Source organism: Cricetulus griseus, chromosome 2 (assembly GCF_003668045.3).
Source record: "Cricetulus griseus strain 17A/GY chromosome 2, alternate assembly CriGri-PICRH-1.0, whole genome shotgun sequence".
NCBI classification, from domain to species: Eukaryota; Metazoa; Chordata; class Mammalia; order Rodentia; family Cricetidae; genus Cricetulus; species Cricetulus griseus.
The window spans coordinates 73,046,787-73,063,543 of record NC_048595.1 but is presented as its reverse complement, the minus strand read 5'-3'; the positions used below and the strand labels follow the sequence as shown (position 1 = coordinate 73,063,543).

The following is a 16,757-nucleotide window of genomic DNA, read 5'->3' as shown; positions in this document are numbered from 1 at the left end:
CTCACGGGATCGATTACTTCACTAGTGCCACCTAGCCTTGGTAAGGGACAAGTCAGGACATAGACTTAAGTCTCTTCAATGCCAGCACTGAGGTCTGAACTTTTATGGCCTGTCAGCCACAAAATCCAATTTTATATCCTAATATTATCTACTCAAAAAAGTGCATATTGTCTTCTTTCAGCAAACATCAACTGCCCAAATATATTTTATATGGACAAACACACCTCCCTTGAAGAAATCACTAAAGAGAGCATGAACTTTAAATTTAAGAGTACTTATGAAAATAAGATCCATCATAAAACACCACAGTTAGGAGACAGGATTTTAAACTAACTGCAATCAAGATTTAAAGTTGGGTAGTGAGCGCAACATACAAGTTCAGCCATCTTCTCACCAACTGTGACTCTAGTCCTCTACTCCATGCCATGCATTTCAAAGAGACCTCTGCTCTCCCATTCAAACTGACCATTTTCCCACCCACATGAGGCTTACGCTATACTTATCAGTACTGGAGAGGTACAACCTCAACTTATTTGATTACAATCTCTGTTTCTCTTCAGGTCAAGAACACAAAACACTCCTGGTTATCAAAGTTCTTTATCTTTTCAAAATCTAGAAGGTTGATATTTTTATTTAGGGTACTAAGTAGTGAAGCCTAATGTCCCCAAGCTTTGGTACCAAGAGAGTGTCACAATAAAATGCACTCCCTGAAGATCTGTGAAATGAATGAATGACCAATCCACAAACTCACATCTTTCCGTGTCTCATTTTCCACCGCATGAATCCTCTGATCCATTTCCTCTTCCAACTCACTCAGCTGAATGGCTGCCTTGTCTTGGGCTCTGCAATCAAAAAAAAAAAAAAAAAAAAAAAATCATTGTATACTTGGACTGAAAAATGTGAGAAACTCAAAACTCATCAACTTCAGGCTTTCCATTATATAGATGAGATAGAATTCTACATGATATTTCCCAAGCCTTCTATGTGATAAACTAAAGTTGCCAACATGACTATTTGGATTAAAATTGCATTAAACAACTGAAATATATTAAATATATTAAATATATTAAAATTAGCCTGAGACAAACAATAGCTAAAGATAACAAATTTCTGTGAAAACTGTCAGCAAATATGAACATCTTGTTGCCACAACACAACTGAGTGCAAACCTAAATAAAGGAAAGAACTTTATGGCAATAGACAGTTAGATATAATTTTTAAATTCTATTATATAAACTTCACGGTTGTATATGCATTAGTTAAAGCCAGAAGGTTCTACTTCAGCAACTGTTTCTAATCAGTCTCCTACAGTTCCAGAGACAAAATATCTGTGAGAAAAAGTCTTCTACTCTACCCAAGAGTCATATACTGGAACTCATAGCCTCAAAGGCTGTATCCATCCTCTTTTGAAGACTCAGCACTGAGACTTGGAAATATAGGAAATCTACTGTCAAGGTCATTACCTGGCTTGGCTTCAGAGTCTACCTACTCTCTAGAAGTTTCCTGTTTTGTCAAGTAGCTGGGGAGAAGAAACATTCTGAATTTTTCAGGATGGAATTGTCAGATTGGAGGAGGTGGCAACATAAGATGATCAGCCAACAGATTGCCGTTTGACCCTGAAATTACTACCTGACACAACTTACCCTTCGTGAAATATTCTAGAATGTTCTGTATTCCAAAAGTTCAGGAAGTCCACTTTTATCATAACATGAATATGGTATTCAGTCCCTTTGTACCCTCTGGTCACAGAACAAGTAGAAGGACCCTAAGTGTCCTCAGAAAGGAAGCAGAATGATACCTCTTCACTGCAATGGCCAAGTTTTCCATTTCTGTGCTCTGGAGTTTGATCTCACGGAGAAAGTTTCTTATCACATGTTCATAAGGCTGGATTAGTCTTGGCTCCACAAGATTGATGTTCTGGTACAGAGTACTAACTTGTTCTTTTCTGCCAAAAATATTAAAATTAAATGGTGAGGGTTTAAAAGTAAAACAGAAAATGTATAGAGATGGGAAAGATAACCAGATAAGAAACAAGAAGGATTTTAAAATCCATAGATTTATCTGTAATAAAGAAAAGGCAGAGAGCCTGTGTGTTCTCCTATCAGAAGATGGCACCTGGGAAAGCCAGTTCAAGTGCAAGGAAATGAACCTAGAATGAAGGATTATTCATTTTACTTGCTAAAAATTGAAATAGTAAAGAACTTTAGAGAATAGTAAACTAATTATATTATATGTTTTTCCAATCTCTAACAAGATGTGTGTTAATTTTTGAACTTAGAAGAATGGATATACTTATTATTTTATGGTCAGTCAAAATTGCTTCAGACAAATTCACAATCCTTTCACAGCCATCCATAGCACCTACATATGGACAACAGTGATGACCACAGATCAATCAAATACTCTGAACACAGATCTCACACCATCTTCTCCATCCCTTTTGCCTAGAGTCTCTCAAGGGCAGTATGTTTTCATGTTTGATATAACATTTGCTCTATGTATGTCTGTGCACCCCTTGCATGCCTGGTACTCACAGAGGTCAGAAGAAGAACTTTGGAAGTTAATGCCAGAGAATCATGAGTTTAACCATGGCCATTCTAGCTAAATTGTTATTATTATTTTAGTTAAAAAAAAAAAAAGAAGAAGGACAAGGACTAAAGGTTGATCGGGGGCAGGGGAGGAAGGGTGGGTCAGGTTACAGGCTCTCTCCCTAGACAGGGTGAGAAAAAGATGTTCAGTGACCTTACAGTTCTCACAGAGTTCACGCTCTCCCTCTGGCAGCTGCAGACCATCTGCTCCTAGACCCAAGACAAGCTTTAATTCTTACTTTACTTTATCAGTGTCTTAGGACTTTTACTTCCAGGCTGGTTTACATGGTATGGAATTAATCCACCTCCCCACCTGCCCTTGAAAATATGTGAAAGCAAGAAATCGCCTTTTGTTCTTCGAACCTGAAACTCTACCTTTGCTTTCAAGATCCCATTGTGCTGTATTTCTCCTCGTCCTTCAGACCTGAGGAGAAATGAAGGCTGTCCCTTCAGGACCCCATCAACACTATCCCTGACAGCTGTCTCTCATAATGAAGCTCTTATCTGCACCTGAATGCTTGTCCTTACACCACAGGCTGTGATGTTGTAATTCTTCTAAGAAAGCTTATCTATGGGGTAATTCATCTCAGCTTTCTTTCTACAAAGCCACCATTATCTACACCAGGCAGGAATATAGCAAGGTAGGAAGGCAAGCAGGAAGAATCAGAATAAATGTTCCTTACTTTGAAAAATAAAACGAAGTACTCTGTTACTGTCCCACACAGCCACATATTTTGATAATTACAGAAAGCCTGGCTCTCCAATGGTGCCAGAAAAGAAGCCAAACTGCATGGTCTCTGATGAATGATGTCACAGGATGCAACCCATCAATCAAGAGAAGCTGCAGCTATGGTGCAGGAGTGCTTCTCTTTATGCCTACTCACCAGATCCTAATTTACTGCCACTCATCTTGAGCAAATCGGCAATTGGAATGTTTGCAACAACAGAAAGTATTTTTTATTTATTTTTTTTTGAAACAAGCTTATTTTACATATCAATCTCCCCATTCCCTCAACCTCCCATCCTCCCATGCCTCTCATTGATCCCCCCAACCCACTCCCCAGCCACTCCCCAAGGATAGTAAGGCCTTCCATGGGGATCACAAAAGTCTGTCACATCATTTGGAGGAGGGCCAAGCCCTCTTTCGTGTATCTGAGATGCAATATTACTCCTCCATAGGGAATGGGCTCCCAAAGTCCATTTGTGCACTAGGGATAAACACTGGCTCCACTGTTAGAAGTCCCAGGCCTCCTAGCTGGCACCCACATTCAGAAGGCATGGTTCAGTTCAATGGTGTTCCCCAGCTTTACAACTAGGGTCTCTGTGCTCTCACTAGGTCAGGTCAACTGTTTCTGTAGGTTTCTCCAGCACGGTATTGGCTCCTTTGCTCATCCCTCCTCCTTCTCTACAACTGGACAGAAAGTATTTCTATGAATGCATTTTACAAATCTGCCAGAACTAAGGGTATGCCATGAGATAAATCATCGTCTCAGTGCCCCAGGTTCATGTATTGAAACCCTACCACCAGAACTCAGACTCTAGCCAACTATACTTAAGAGTCTTTAAAGAAGAAATTAGGTAAAAATGATATTATCATTATGAGTTCTAACCCAATCTTACTAGTGATCTTATAGACACAGACATATACAAAGAGAGGAGCATGTGAAGACAGCAGCTATCAGCCCAGAATAAAGGCCCAGGACAAACTAGCCCCACTGGTTCCCTGGGGTCAGATTTTTAAAATCAACAATTATGAGAATTTTCTGCTATTTTAACTAACTGTGGTGCTTGATACTGCAAATGCCTGGACATCCCATAGTACACAGGGACACAAAGATCAAATGTCAGAATTGAAATTCTGTTTTGTGCTAGTGACCTCATAATTAACCACTAACATCCTACCACTTCTCAATTCTGCTAAACACCTGAGCTTTGCTAGAAGAAATGTGATTCAAAATTAATTGACGGAACTTTGAAACACTGCATTACATGAGTTATAAATTAACTAAGCTGCTTAATTGTGCATAGACCAAAAAGAGTCCCTGTTGTTTTAAATTTCATGGGACTTTTTCTTCTAAATACTGTTGAATCTACTCAGAGGCAAATCATGATTCTTAAAAATTGTGTAAGTATTATTAATTAACTCATGGTAGTAAGTCACTCTATATGATGATTTATGACACTCCTACCTGTCATCACTCCTCCCATTAGAGTTCAGAACAAATAATGCTCGAAAGAATGATGCACATTATTAGACAATAGTAAATCAATACCAAAAATCTCTTCTATGAGATTGTCACAAGCAATTTCAATGCACAACATGACAATTCATGTCTTTACTTATATCATTTACACTAAAAGGTACCAAATCTAAAAATATACTATGTGATGGGAATCTGTCAGAGAAACCATTCCCTAGAGTCCTTATTTACCAGCTAACTGCACAACAGTGAAACTTTCAGTTGCAGAAGTCTTAACAGGTCCTTCACTTTTTGTAAATGTCTAAAATAGAACAAATTATATTGATATGAATTCCCTTGGGTTATTTTCTGATCATGCTGCTTACAAAGTTCTAGAGGTAATTTACATTGAGATATATACATGGATTATTGAAAATATATCTACTACTGGTAGAAAATGTGTATGTTACACAACCAACTATTATTTCAGAATGGTCTTGGATCTTCATCTATCCTACTTATGTCAGGGACTTGTCTAAGGTGCACAAAGTCATGGGTTCAATCCTCAGCCACATAAACTGAAGATGGTAGCACACACCTGTAATCCCAGCATTTAAAAGGTGAAAGTAGGAGGATCAGAAAAGGCAAGGCATTCTGGGAGCCAGAATTAGTTGGGAGCCAGACTGGATTACATATACTATAGTCTCAAAAATAAAGAAAAGGAAGTTTTCAGCTCAGTCTGTCTGGCTTCAGCGTGCTGTTTTCCAGGCAGGAACTAGGTCTTTACTTCACATCAAGAAAAAAAAAAAAAAGAAAGAAAGAAAGAAACTGATCCATCTAGGTAAGAGTAGGAGGCCAATGCTTCAGGGAGAGATTGTGGGGGCAAGAGAAATATCACTCCTTCAGCATCAAATAAGGAGTGGAGAAGTTAGCAGGAACCAGAGTACATAGCGCCAGAATGCACTCAAAAGACAGGGATGGAAGATAGTACTAAGAATACAAGAAGCCACTGAAAGAACCAGTGGGAGAGATGGCATGATCAGAATACTCTTTTAACTATCCCATTGTCCTAGGATTTCTATTGCTGCAACAAAACACCATGGCCAAGAAGCAAGTCAATGAGAAAAAGGTTTATTTGGTTTATACTTCCATATTGCTGTTGATCACTGAAGGAAGTCAGGACAGGAACTCAGAGGCAAGAGCTAATGCAGAGGCCATGGAGGGGAGTTGCTTCTCCTGACTTGTTCAGCCTGCTGTGTTATAGAACCCAGAATAACCAGCCCAGGCATGGAACCACCTACCAGAGGCTGGGCCCACCACCATTGATCACTAATTGAGAAAATGCCTTACAGCTGAATCTCACAGAGGCATTTTCTCAACTGAGGCTCCTTCCTCTCTGATGACTCTAGATTATTTGGAGTTCACACAAAACCAGCCAGCATACCAATCTTCATGAAGTTCTGGTTGAAGATGAAATAAATATAAACCTAAAGAGCACTAACTACTTGGGGCAACAAGATGGGTCACTCTAGGGAGCTGGGCTTCCCTTGTTCTGTTTTGTTGCTAAATGATCAAAGGAAGATCTGTTCCAGGGTCACCTGCCTAGATACATCTCTGGCAGTTAAAACTCCAGATGTGCTTCAACACATTTTAAGTGCCTAGGTACTTACATAAGTCTCATTCTCCCAAAAATTTTAATATGCAAAGTTACTGGAAGATGAGAAATTTACCTAGACTTCCTATTCAAAACCACTGACATTTAGTATTGGGAGTTTGCCAATGAAAACAGTAAAATACAAAGAACAGAAGGCAATGTGCCACAGGTTCAGAGGAGGCACTGGTGTCTTCTGACGTCATAGATGAACAGTTTGCAGTGTGTACAATAGAGCTTGGCCAGACTTGAAGGCCTCCTTCACCACCACAGCTTTGTGTGGAAGAGCCAACACCTAACCTCCCTTACTTCAGCTCCCTCAACCACACAGTGCGGCAGTGACTTTAACAATGGAACTGACACTTCTGTGCGCTGTACAGTCAAACCTTTGCTGAAGTTCCCAGTGTAAATATTCTGTTTCCTTCTTCTGGTTAATAAAATAATTAGATTCAGACAAAAGAAGGTGACAGACAACTCCTTCTGTGCTCAAATGGTGTCCAGAAAAGCTGGGACATTAGAGGCAGCAAGCACAGAGGGCAGGAAGAGGCTGTTCGTCCTGACCCTGAATACCTGAGTATTTGGTCCTCTGCCTTCAGCAATTCATTCAGCTCTCAGACTGTTGAAATTTACAAGTTATGTTTTAATTAAATGGTAATTCATTTATATTCTGCAATAAACCCTTCTGACACCAACAGACTAACTAAAAGAAACAAAAGGTTTAATCTCTGTACTGGCTGGTTTTGTGTATTAACTTGACTAAAGTTTGAGTCATCAGAGGAAGGAACCTCAGTTGAGAAAATGCCTCCAAGAGATCCAGCTGTGAGGCATTTTCTCCTAGTGATCAATGAGGGAGGGCCCAGCCCATGGTGGGTGGTGCCATCCCTGGGCTGATGGTCCTGGGTTCTATGAGAATGTGAGCTGAGCAAGCCATGGGAAGCAAGTCGGTAGTAAACTGCACTCTCCATGGCCTCTGCATCAATCAGCTCCTGCCTCTAATATCCTGTCCTGCCTTCCGGCAGTGATGAACAGTGATGCTGAAGTGTAAGCCCAAGTAACCCTTTCCTCCCTAACTTGCTTTTTAGTGATGGTGTTTCATCAAAGCAATAAAAACCCTGATTAGTGCTCATTCCAGCAGCACATATACTAAAACTGGAACGACAGAGAGATGATTAGCAAGGGCCCTGTGCAAGGATGACATGCAAATTTGTGAAACATTCTATCGCTTTGTGGAAACTCATGTATTTTAGACCTACAACTGTGGAGACTCCAAGGGACTAACCTAAGCCCACCATATGTGAGAGACAGTTGTGAATCTTGGACTAGCTGAGGGGCCCCTGGCAGTAGGACAATGGCACAAACCTGGTACATGAGCTAGCTTGTTGGAGCCCATTCCCTATGGTGGGATGCCATGATCAACCTTAATGCAAGGAGAGGGGCCTGGCCCTGCTCTACCCTATTGTGTCAGACTATGTTGACTCCTCATGTAAGCCCTTATCCGTGAGCAGTGAACTGGGGTTGAGCTGGGGGGAGTGAGGGGAGGTGGGAGGAAGGGTGGGAGGGAGAACTGTGGTTGGAACGTAAAATGAAATAAAAAAATAAAAAAAGGTTTTTTAAATTTAAAAATGGCAACAAGTAATTTCCCTATACACTCTCAAAGCTAAAAGTCCACATGGCCGTGATGCCTCAGTCCTGATCACTGGGACTACACACATGTGAACTAACCTCGATATCTTTACATATGGCAGAAATAACATTCTTGTAAGAAACATTTTGGATAGCACCATTTTATAAAACTACCTTTAATAAGAAAAGTAATTTGTCAGATTGGAAAATAGTATTCCAATATAATCGTGTAATTTAAAATATATTAGCTATCCTCATATTCAGTATCTTGCCACAGTGACAGCAACGAAACATTTATTTCTGTACCACATGATCAGGAGATTTTGGAGAAACCAGATTCTGAATCAGAGGTGGGAAGGTGGAGCCCCACCCAGCAGCCAAAGCCTTTAACACACAATACTGACCCCCAGATAAGATAGAATCACACTGTTGACCTTCACTCCTCCCAGAGTCTCCTTCCACCCAGCCTCAAGCAGTTTGGACCTGCCTCCATTAACAAGTGAGTTCTTTAAACTCAGCCAGACTCTTCACTAAGTGAGAACAGGAAACACAGACAAGTGCATATTTACTCATACACAGGTTCTGCTTCTCCCTAAAGACTCTAATATTAAAATGGTGTACATCACTGCGTGATGTCTGGAGCTTAACTACACAGAAGCAAGTTCACCGGCTTCTCAGGCCATGGTTCCATTAACTACAGGAACTGGAATCAAAACCCTGTTTCTGTTTTAATTTATTTTAATAAACTTAATTTTAGCCACTATACCAACCTGGATAACAGGTTTGCAACCTTAAACCTAAAGTCACCTTACTGTATCCCTGCCTGAGAGAGGTGATGCACTGTCCTTTCGCATTAACACAAAACCCTCAAATTTTCCCTCAGAATCAATCAAATATTCTGTCTGTAAGCCTAACTTCAAGCCTCATATGGGTCTAATCCAATCTTAGGACCTAATGCATGCATGCATGTATGCATGTATGCATGGTCCTGTGACATCAATTAACTCTTGCCTGAAGTAAGCACCACACACACACACACACACACACAATATATATTATATATATATATATATGTATATATATATATAGAGAGAGAGAGAGAGAGAGAGAGAGAGAGGACTCTGGACATTAGGAGTTTATGCCTGGAGTGGCATCCCCAGAAAGCTATGTGTAGTAGTGTATAGATGAAGGCCACACTGGATGACACCTCTTGAGCTTGGCTTTCTACTTGCCATGACTAAGCAGCCACAACCCAATACCTCCTTCCTTCACCTTAAAGAAAAAAAGAAAATGCACAGCAAAATCCTGTATTTTCATTTTTATTAAAATATCTACAAGTTTTTAGAAAACTGAATCTTGAACTTTAAGCAACTTACATGACTTCTTATTGTGTAGTCATTTAGATTGGCAACGTTTATTTGGTATTCTGGTTACAGAAGTGTACAGACACAGCCTGAGGCAGAGGTAAGAAAAAAAAAAACACCAGGGGTAAATACTGAGACATGGGAACAAAAAGGAGCTCATCTTGGAGTCTGGTTTAAGTCTCTCATTACCTGAGAATGAGAAAGCCCGATGCATGGTCCCCATCAACCACCACCTGCCCTGCATCAGCATTTCATGGAGCCGCATCATGAACTCCAGAATCACCCACAAAATCTGATAACTACCACACGAACTTCTGAAGATATTTAGAGAAATCTTCTAAGCCCACAGAAGATTTAATCTTGGGCTAAGATTTTGTACCAGTCCCTAACCAAGCTTAGACCACTTCTGACACCCCATTTCCACACCAATACACAGTGGCCAGAAGAATGAACAGCAAGCACCATTTTGTTAGACCACAAACTGACAATATGAAGCAACAGCAAACAAGCATCCAAGAAAGCACTCAACTAATGTGAGACTAGACATCCAGACCAGAAAACACTGTCAATGACCAAATTCTAGATGCTTAAGACATATCACAAAAAGTCAAACAAAAGGAATAAAAAAGACAACTGGTCTACTCCAGAAATTAGCAACCCTATTTTAATATTCTCTGAGTAAAGCAACTTCTAGATAATTATTACTTCTAGAACAATTATTATGAGACAGTGACTATAAATATGTTCAAAGGCATAGACTCAAACTGGAGCCTAGTTCGAAGCATCACCCCTATGACTAGCCTTCATGGTACAACAATATACTGCAAGTTACCAGAGGAAGAATTAGCAGAGAGGAACTAATCAAAATATATTGCATAAAAATAATTCTCAATAAAAAATGAAAAGGAGAGAAACGGTAAAAAACAATGTTCAAGCCAGGCATTGGTGGCGCACACCTTTAATCCCAGCACTAGGGAGGCAGAGGCAGGCGGATCTCTGTGAGTTCGAAGCCAGCCTTGTCTCCAGAGTGAGTGCCAGGACAGGATAGGCTCCAAAGCTACACAGAGAAACCCTGTCTTGAAAAAAAAACAATGTTCAATAATATGAAAGAGGATGATGACTGTGAAAACAAACATTTGAAGGAAATAATACAAACAATTCAAGAACAAAGGCACTCCAAACTCTGAAGATGACCTATAGTTCATTACAGTACTAAAATGCACACACCTCCATAGAAATAAGTGATGCTAATGAGAGATGATACCACAGGGGTCCCTCAAATTTTAAAGGTTATGGCCATTGCTACTGGTTGTTCACCATAACTAGGTGGTCCTATTGCTGAAGACACCACACATTTGGTAGCAGAATGCAGAGAAACCATGCTGGAACTGACCTGGAAGCTTCCTTGGTGCTATACAGACTTCACAGTGTAGGAAGTCACTATTCTGGCAGCTGAGGAAGAATACCAACTATCTTGCAAGAGATGCTTACTTCTCAGAGGTCTTGATAAAAGAACAAAGAGAATGCTAGTTCTATGTCTTTGCCCAGGAATAGACTTGGCAAGGTCTGGAATGGGGCTGGGGACAGGGCCTCAAAGCAGTAAAGTTTCAATTCCTGGGAATCTGAATTTCCCCCTAACGATGATGAAGTTATCAGTTCCAAAGCCATTGTGTTCTTGATTTGGTGGTGCACTTGAGATCCTGTCTTCCTTTTGAGCACCACTACTTGAATAGCTTCCTGTGAGTCTGTCCCATTTTTTTTTCCTGAAAACTGTATAGAAGATGCTATTATTTCTTAATAAACTTGTTTGGTATAAGTCATCAGCTTATGCAAGATCTTTTGGTCACAACCTTCCTATCTTCTTTCTCATCCTTAATCCTCCCCCATAAGAACTTGTCGGTAAAGGAACAACCTGCTGGTCCAGGTCACACTTTCTTCTGCAGGTTGCCTTAGTCATGATGCTTTATCACTGTAATAGAAAAGTAACCAATACAGTTACCTTCCACCCTCTCTTGCTAATGTAGATACATACTTGATCAAGGTGCTGAGAAAAGTTGAGTGTTGAGTACTCAGCTTTAAAGGAGACACCAATATTTCCCCTTCCAAAGTTCAGTACACATCACTTAAAAGAAGACAAAATAATAGGAGTTTATCTATAGGCAAATGAGCCATAGAGTAGTGTTTTATGGCCATGACATGGTTGTGGCACTTCAATTCATAGCAGCTGTGGCTAGGGCCTGCATAGTTCCTATACACTACTGGGCCAGTAGACATAGGTGCATAGGGACTCATAGGTGCATAGGGACTCATAGAGGCTTGTAGGGCTTCACTGTGACCAGGGAAGCCAATGGCAGGTTGGGGGTGAGGGGGTTGGGAGAAGACAAGACATCACTGTCTTCAGTGATATAGCCACTGAAGAGTTACTCATGTTCCAGTGGAAAGCTGTCCTTGTTTTGGTTTGGGTTTTGCTTGATTTTGTTTGTTTGGTTGGTTGGTTGGCTGGTTAGTTAGGTTTTGCTTTTGTCAACTTCACACAATCTAGAGCTAATGGAAAAGAGGGAATCACAGAAGAAAACCTTTCCATAGACTGGCCTATGGGCAAACATGTGGGTCATTTTCTTAACTGACTATTGATGTGTGAGGGTCCAGCCCACTGTGGAGGGTGTCACCCCTGGGATTTGAGGTGTATAAAAAAGCAGGCTGAGCAAGTCAGTAGAGTGAGCCAGGAAACAGCAATCTTCCATGGCATCTGCTTCAGTTACTGCCTCCAGGCTCCTGCCTTGAACTCCTTCTCTTAACTCCTTGCCTCAGGGATTGACTATGACCTAAGAAGTTAAGATGAAAAGAACATTTTCCTCCACAAATTACTTTTAGATTTTTATCACAGCAAACAGAAACTCTAATGAAGGCCATAGCCATAGCATCTTACTCATTCCCAGGTGAATGGCCCTAGTTAAATGAAGTAGATCACAAAGCAAAAATAAATAAATACCTGAAAGTGGTGAGAGGGGAAAACATTAGGGGTGGGAGGATAAGAGAGGTCTGAAGGAATAATGTGCCTAGAGTGAACTATAAAAATGTGTGAATTTGCCAAAGAATCAGTCAATAATGAAAAAGGACATTTAACACAGCTTGAACAAGAATGCCTAACCTGTTCTAATGACTCCCAAAACCCTGCAAATCTAAGACAAAAGCCTCAATTCTTTACATAATGGCCACTGGGCTTCTAACCTTTTTCCTGCTCTGACTTACTTCCTCCCCTGGAAGTGTGTCTTTTTCTAATAAACTGTTTCTGTTCGCAGCAATCTACCTATCTCTGGTCAATTCCCTTTTCTGGGAGACAGGAACCTAGATTCTTCCTGAGGTGTCTACTTCATTCTGTATGGGCCAATATCACCAAGAAGCTTAAAGAGACGTGGAGGAATCTACCCAAAGAATGGTGAAAAACAACCTTGGATCACTGCTCTTTACAAATGCAAGAGCTGAGAACTCAAATCAACACAACTCCTTTTCACCAATATAATGACCCAGGCTCCAGGAATTTTCTAGGCTGCATTCTAAGTCTGCTCTATACCTGGACATCTCATTCCAGCCATCCCTCCCAGTACCTCTAGAACACCCCTTGACCTAGCACCACTTTCCTATTAAATCCTCTTTCATGAGTGCCTGCTTCACTTTGTTTCCTATTCTGGATTCAGTGCTATGAGACCACATTCTATGCTTCTATCTGCCAGATGCAAGGTGAGAGGTCACAAACTTCCAGAATTTAAGGGAAACAGTCCCTCAGTTTCCGAAGAAAAAACAAACTCATGCATATATTAACACACATCACAAAGGCCATTTACAATTCCTTTACAGTACAATTTAACTTCTTCTCTAACCTCAAAATTATTGTGGATTGTGAAGCTTAAACCCAAAATCACTTAATATTTTGCTTAAATGTAAAACATTTGTAAATATAAAATCACTAAATATTTGCTAAAATGTAAAAGTAGTCAGCACTATCATGCTTTACCACAGGAAGGACATGCCTGTATCTAGTATATTCTCATTTTAAACTGGATATATATACCCTAAGACAGTCATGAGGCCATCTACCTTCAAATAAGATAGAGTATCAGTTTGGGAATAAGCAATAAGATGCCACATCTTCCTGGAGGGCTCATTATTCCTGCAGAAGAAAACAGGACTTTATACCAAATTAACTCCAATATATCACATAGTAAAATGAACAAGTACCATTTTTCTTAAAAATTAGAAAATTCAAGACTTTGGGGCTGGAGAGATGGCACAGCAGTTAAGAGCACTGGCTGTTCTTCCAGAGGAACTGGGTTTGGCTTCCAGCACCCACATCAGGCAGCTCACAACTATCTCTAATACACCTTAAGTCTCTGAAGGAACCTGCACTCGTGGGCACATACCCACAGGTAGATACAAATAATTAAGAATAAAATAAATCTTTTTTAAAAAATCCTAAAGACAACAAAGAAAATTCTCGTTTATAGCAGTAAAAAATTTGTGATTTCCTACAAATAGCCCACTGGCCTTTACATATTATTTAAAGAAATATCAAAGAAATGCAACCAACATCCTGTATAAGCTTGTTATCCTTCCTTTCCTTTTACTCCAAGGGTGGGAAATAATGCCTAAGATAGCAGTAGGCATCTGTAGGACATTCAAACATATGTAGGATGAATTTGCCTGTATTAATGCAACAGAATATCAATAACAAAAAGTTGTGTGCTTTCAAAAAGTTGGTGTGTGTGTGTGTGTGTGTGTGTGTGTGTGTGTGTGTGTGTGTTTAATCAAGAATAGATGGGAGAAAAAAAGTGAACAGATGTATGAGGAAGTAGAGTGCCAGCTCTCTAACTTACCAAAACAGTTTATTGCTGCCATGGCAACAATCAGGCGGCTCAACTAAGTTTGGTTCTTTTTCACTGGAACAAAACAGAAAGGCAAACATTGTACTTGTTAACCTTCCATAAGAAGGTTAGGACAGAAGTCTATCAGGCGACACTGATACCTTTCATAACCCTTGACAGCCCTTGGAAAGATACGGTGATAATCATCCACTAGTTGTGTTAAGTCCGATTTGTCCACTGATTCTAGAAAAGTCAATATAATAATTGAGAGGTTAAGTGTCAAACGCCTACTGCTGAAATGTAGAAAGGAAAAAGGGAGAAGGAGCAAACTCACACAGTATCTCTCCCTTCTTCATTCTTAAATCTTATTAAAAAATAATAATAATAACTTGATGTGCTGGAAACACGGCTAAAAGCCGTAGCCTACAGCAATAGTGTTTACATTTTTCTATTTCCCTGGTTGAGACACTGTGAGGGTTTGTTTTTCCCCCACGTGTATGAAAGAGATTAGCCCTCACACCCTGTTTCTCAACACAGTGTCACAGTGAGTCACTCAACCTCCCTCACGCAATTCCCTTAGCCAACTGCAGGTAGGAACTAGGATGACAAAGCATGTGCTGTGAAGCAATCTAAAGGAGCCCGACACCTCCCGAGACCGAAGTCTTAGCTATAGAAACTGCCTGCCACTTCAAATGAAGCCTTTCGGGTCTTAATAAAATCAGCCAGTGCTCAAGAAAACTGGGGCTAAATTACAACCACAAAGCAGAAAAACTTCCAGAGAAAAGCAGAAATGCAGTGAGAGGAGAGTAAGGGTCTGATACGAAAAGGGCCCTTGTTACCCCCTCCAATTAAGAATAAAGTTAATAACTTGACAATAAGTTATTCTTTTCCTAGCTGTAAAGTCAGGGAATATACGCTGTGACTGTGTCATTTTATTTACTGAATAAAAACAATTTTTCAGCATAGAAGACCTGGAATCAATGTTCTGTTTTTAATTAACTGGGACAGACCCTTGAGGCTCCTGAACTTAAATCTCTTGGATTCTTCCTCGTTCAGTCAGAAACAGACAAACCTACTTCCCAAGGTATCCTTAAATAAAACGAGAGGTGTCGTGCACATCAATGAACATGTGTATCCAGTAATACTGCAGCTTCCTTTTCGGCCTCAGCAAACAACAAACGCACAAGTACGTTATAGGATGCCCAGCTGGCAAACTACCTCGGCTAGCCTCTTCATGCAGCACGGAAACGGCAGTAGGTGACCCGACAGGCCCCAGGGAGCCACCAGGAGTGTGCCAGCTCTGGCCGCTCCAGAGGGAGACTACAGGTGTCAGTCACCAGTCTTGCAGCAAGTGCTCAAACCTCACTTGGCCAACTCCTTCCCTACCAGTAACTTAACTCCAGATCTCTTTTCCTTTCAGGAAAAGTCTCCTCCAATTGTACAGCAGGAAAAAAAAAAAAAAAAAAAAAAAAAGCCGCCCCCAGACTGGGTATCCCGACCGCACAGCGCCCGCCTCCAGCGCTCGCCGGACCACGCACCTGGGAATGAGTTGAGCCTCGTCTCCGAGGCGCGCATGGAAGTCCAGCCACGCCGGGCACAGGTTTTCCGGCTCTGCCTCGTCCCATGCGCCCTGAGCCTCCGCACTGTCCCGGCCGAAGGCTCCGCGGAAGCCGTGCGCGAACTCCGGGAAGGTGATGGCCCCATCGCGGTCGGTGTCGAGCCCCAGGAACACTGCCTCCGCTTCGACCTCAGGCACGTGCAGCTCTGCACACAGCGCACCGAACTCCGCACGCTCCAGGCGCCCGGAGCCTTTGGTGTCGTAGGCGGCGAAGACCGAGCGCAGCCGCGCCAGCTCCTCGGGGTCCGCGTCCACCTCCATGGCGCCGCTGGCCACCGCGGAGCTCCCGCTCCAAGGCTCGGCCAGTGGAGCAGGTCCGGCCGGTTCTGCCACCTGCCCACCTGCGGCGGGCGGGAATGTCCGGATGAGGCGGGGCTCAGGCAGAGAGAGGCGCTGGCCTCCGGCTGCAGCAGCCGAACCGCTGCCCTGAGCCACCGAGTGTCACTTGGCACCTCCCAGGGGGTCGGCTCCACCCTGCCGTGGAGCCAAGGTGCAACTTCTCTCCCAAGCTTTCATTGGCAGCAGCTGGGCGGTTTTTTTGTTCGGCTTTGGGAGAGTGAGCAGGAACTAGGGGCACTCTGCCCAGATCTTAAAGGCCTGTTACTCAAATTATCCTTTTCTGCACCCTAGATATGCGTGGTGCGTGCCTGCAAATGGAGGGCTAACTCGCTGACAAAATGGGAAAAGGTGGGGAGAGGTTAAGATGCAAAATTGGCTTAAGTTAATTGGGACTGTATTCTCTCTTAATTCCAGACAGGGGGTTACTTTGCCTAATTAAACTTCACTTTTTAAACAGCAAAGAAAAAAATTTCAGAAGTCCTTTCTCTAATTTTATGTGAGTTGGCATAGTCATATTGATCTCCCATATGCC

The 16,757-nt window shown here is 41.6% G+C and overlaps 1 protein-coding gene and 1 non-coding gene across 2 annotated transcripts in view; one reads left to right on the top strand and one right to left on the bottom strand.

Moving 5' to 3' along the window:
• The window catches only part of Rasef (RAS and EF-hand domain containing), a 49,424-nt gene extending 33,277 nt beyond the window's left edge, over positions 1–16,147 (bottom strand). The window contains exons 1-3 of the mRNA XM_027400233.2: positions 15,807–16,147; positions 1,799–1,945; positions 752–842 (exon numbers count right to left, since the gene is read on the bottom strand). Of these exons, the coding sequence (XP_027256034.1) occupies positions 752–842; positions 1,799–1,945; positions 15,807–16,147 (579 nt within the window). The remainder of the gene's footprint in view (positions 1–751; positions 843–1,798; positions 1,946–15,806) is intronic.
• Positions 7,539–7,645, top strand: LOC113833982. The gene has a single exon (XR_003482214.1). It is a non-coding gene; the product is annotated as a U6 spliceosomal RNA (small nuclear RNA).
• Positions 16,148–16,757: the final 610 nt, after the last annotated feature.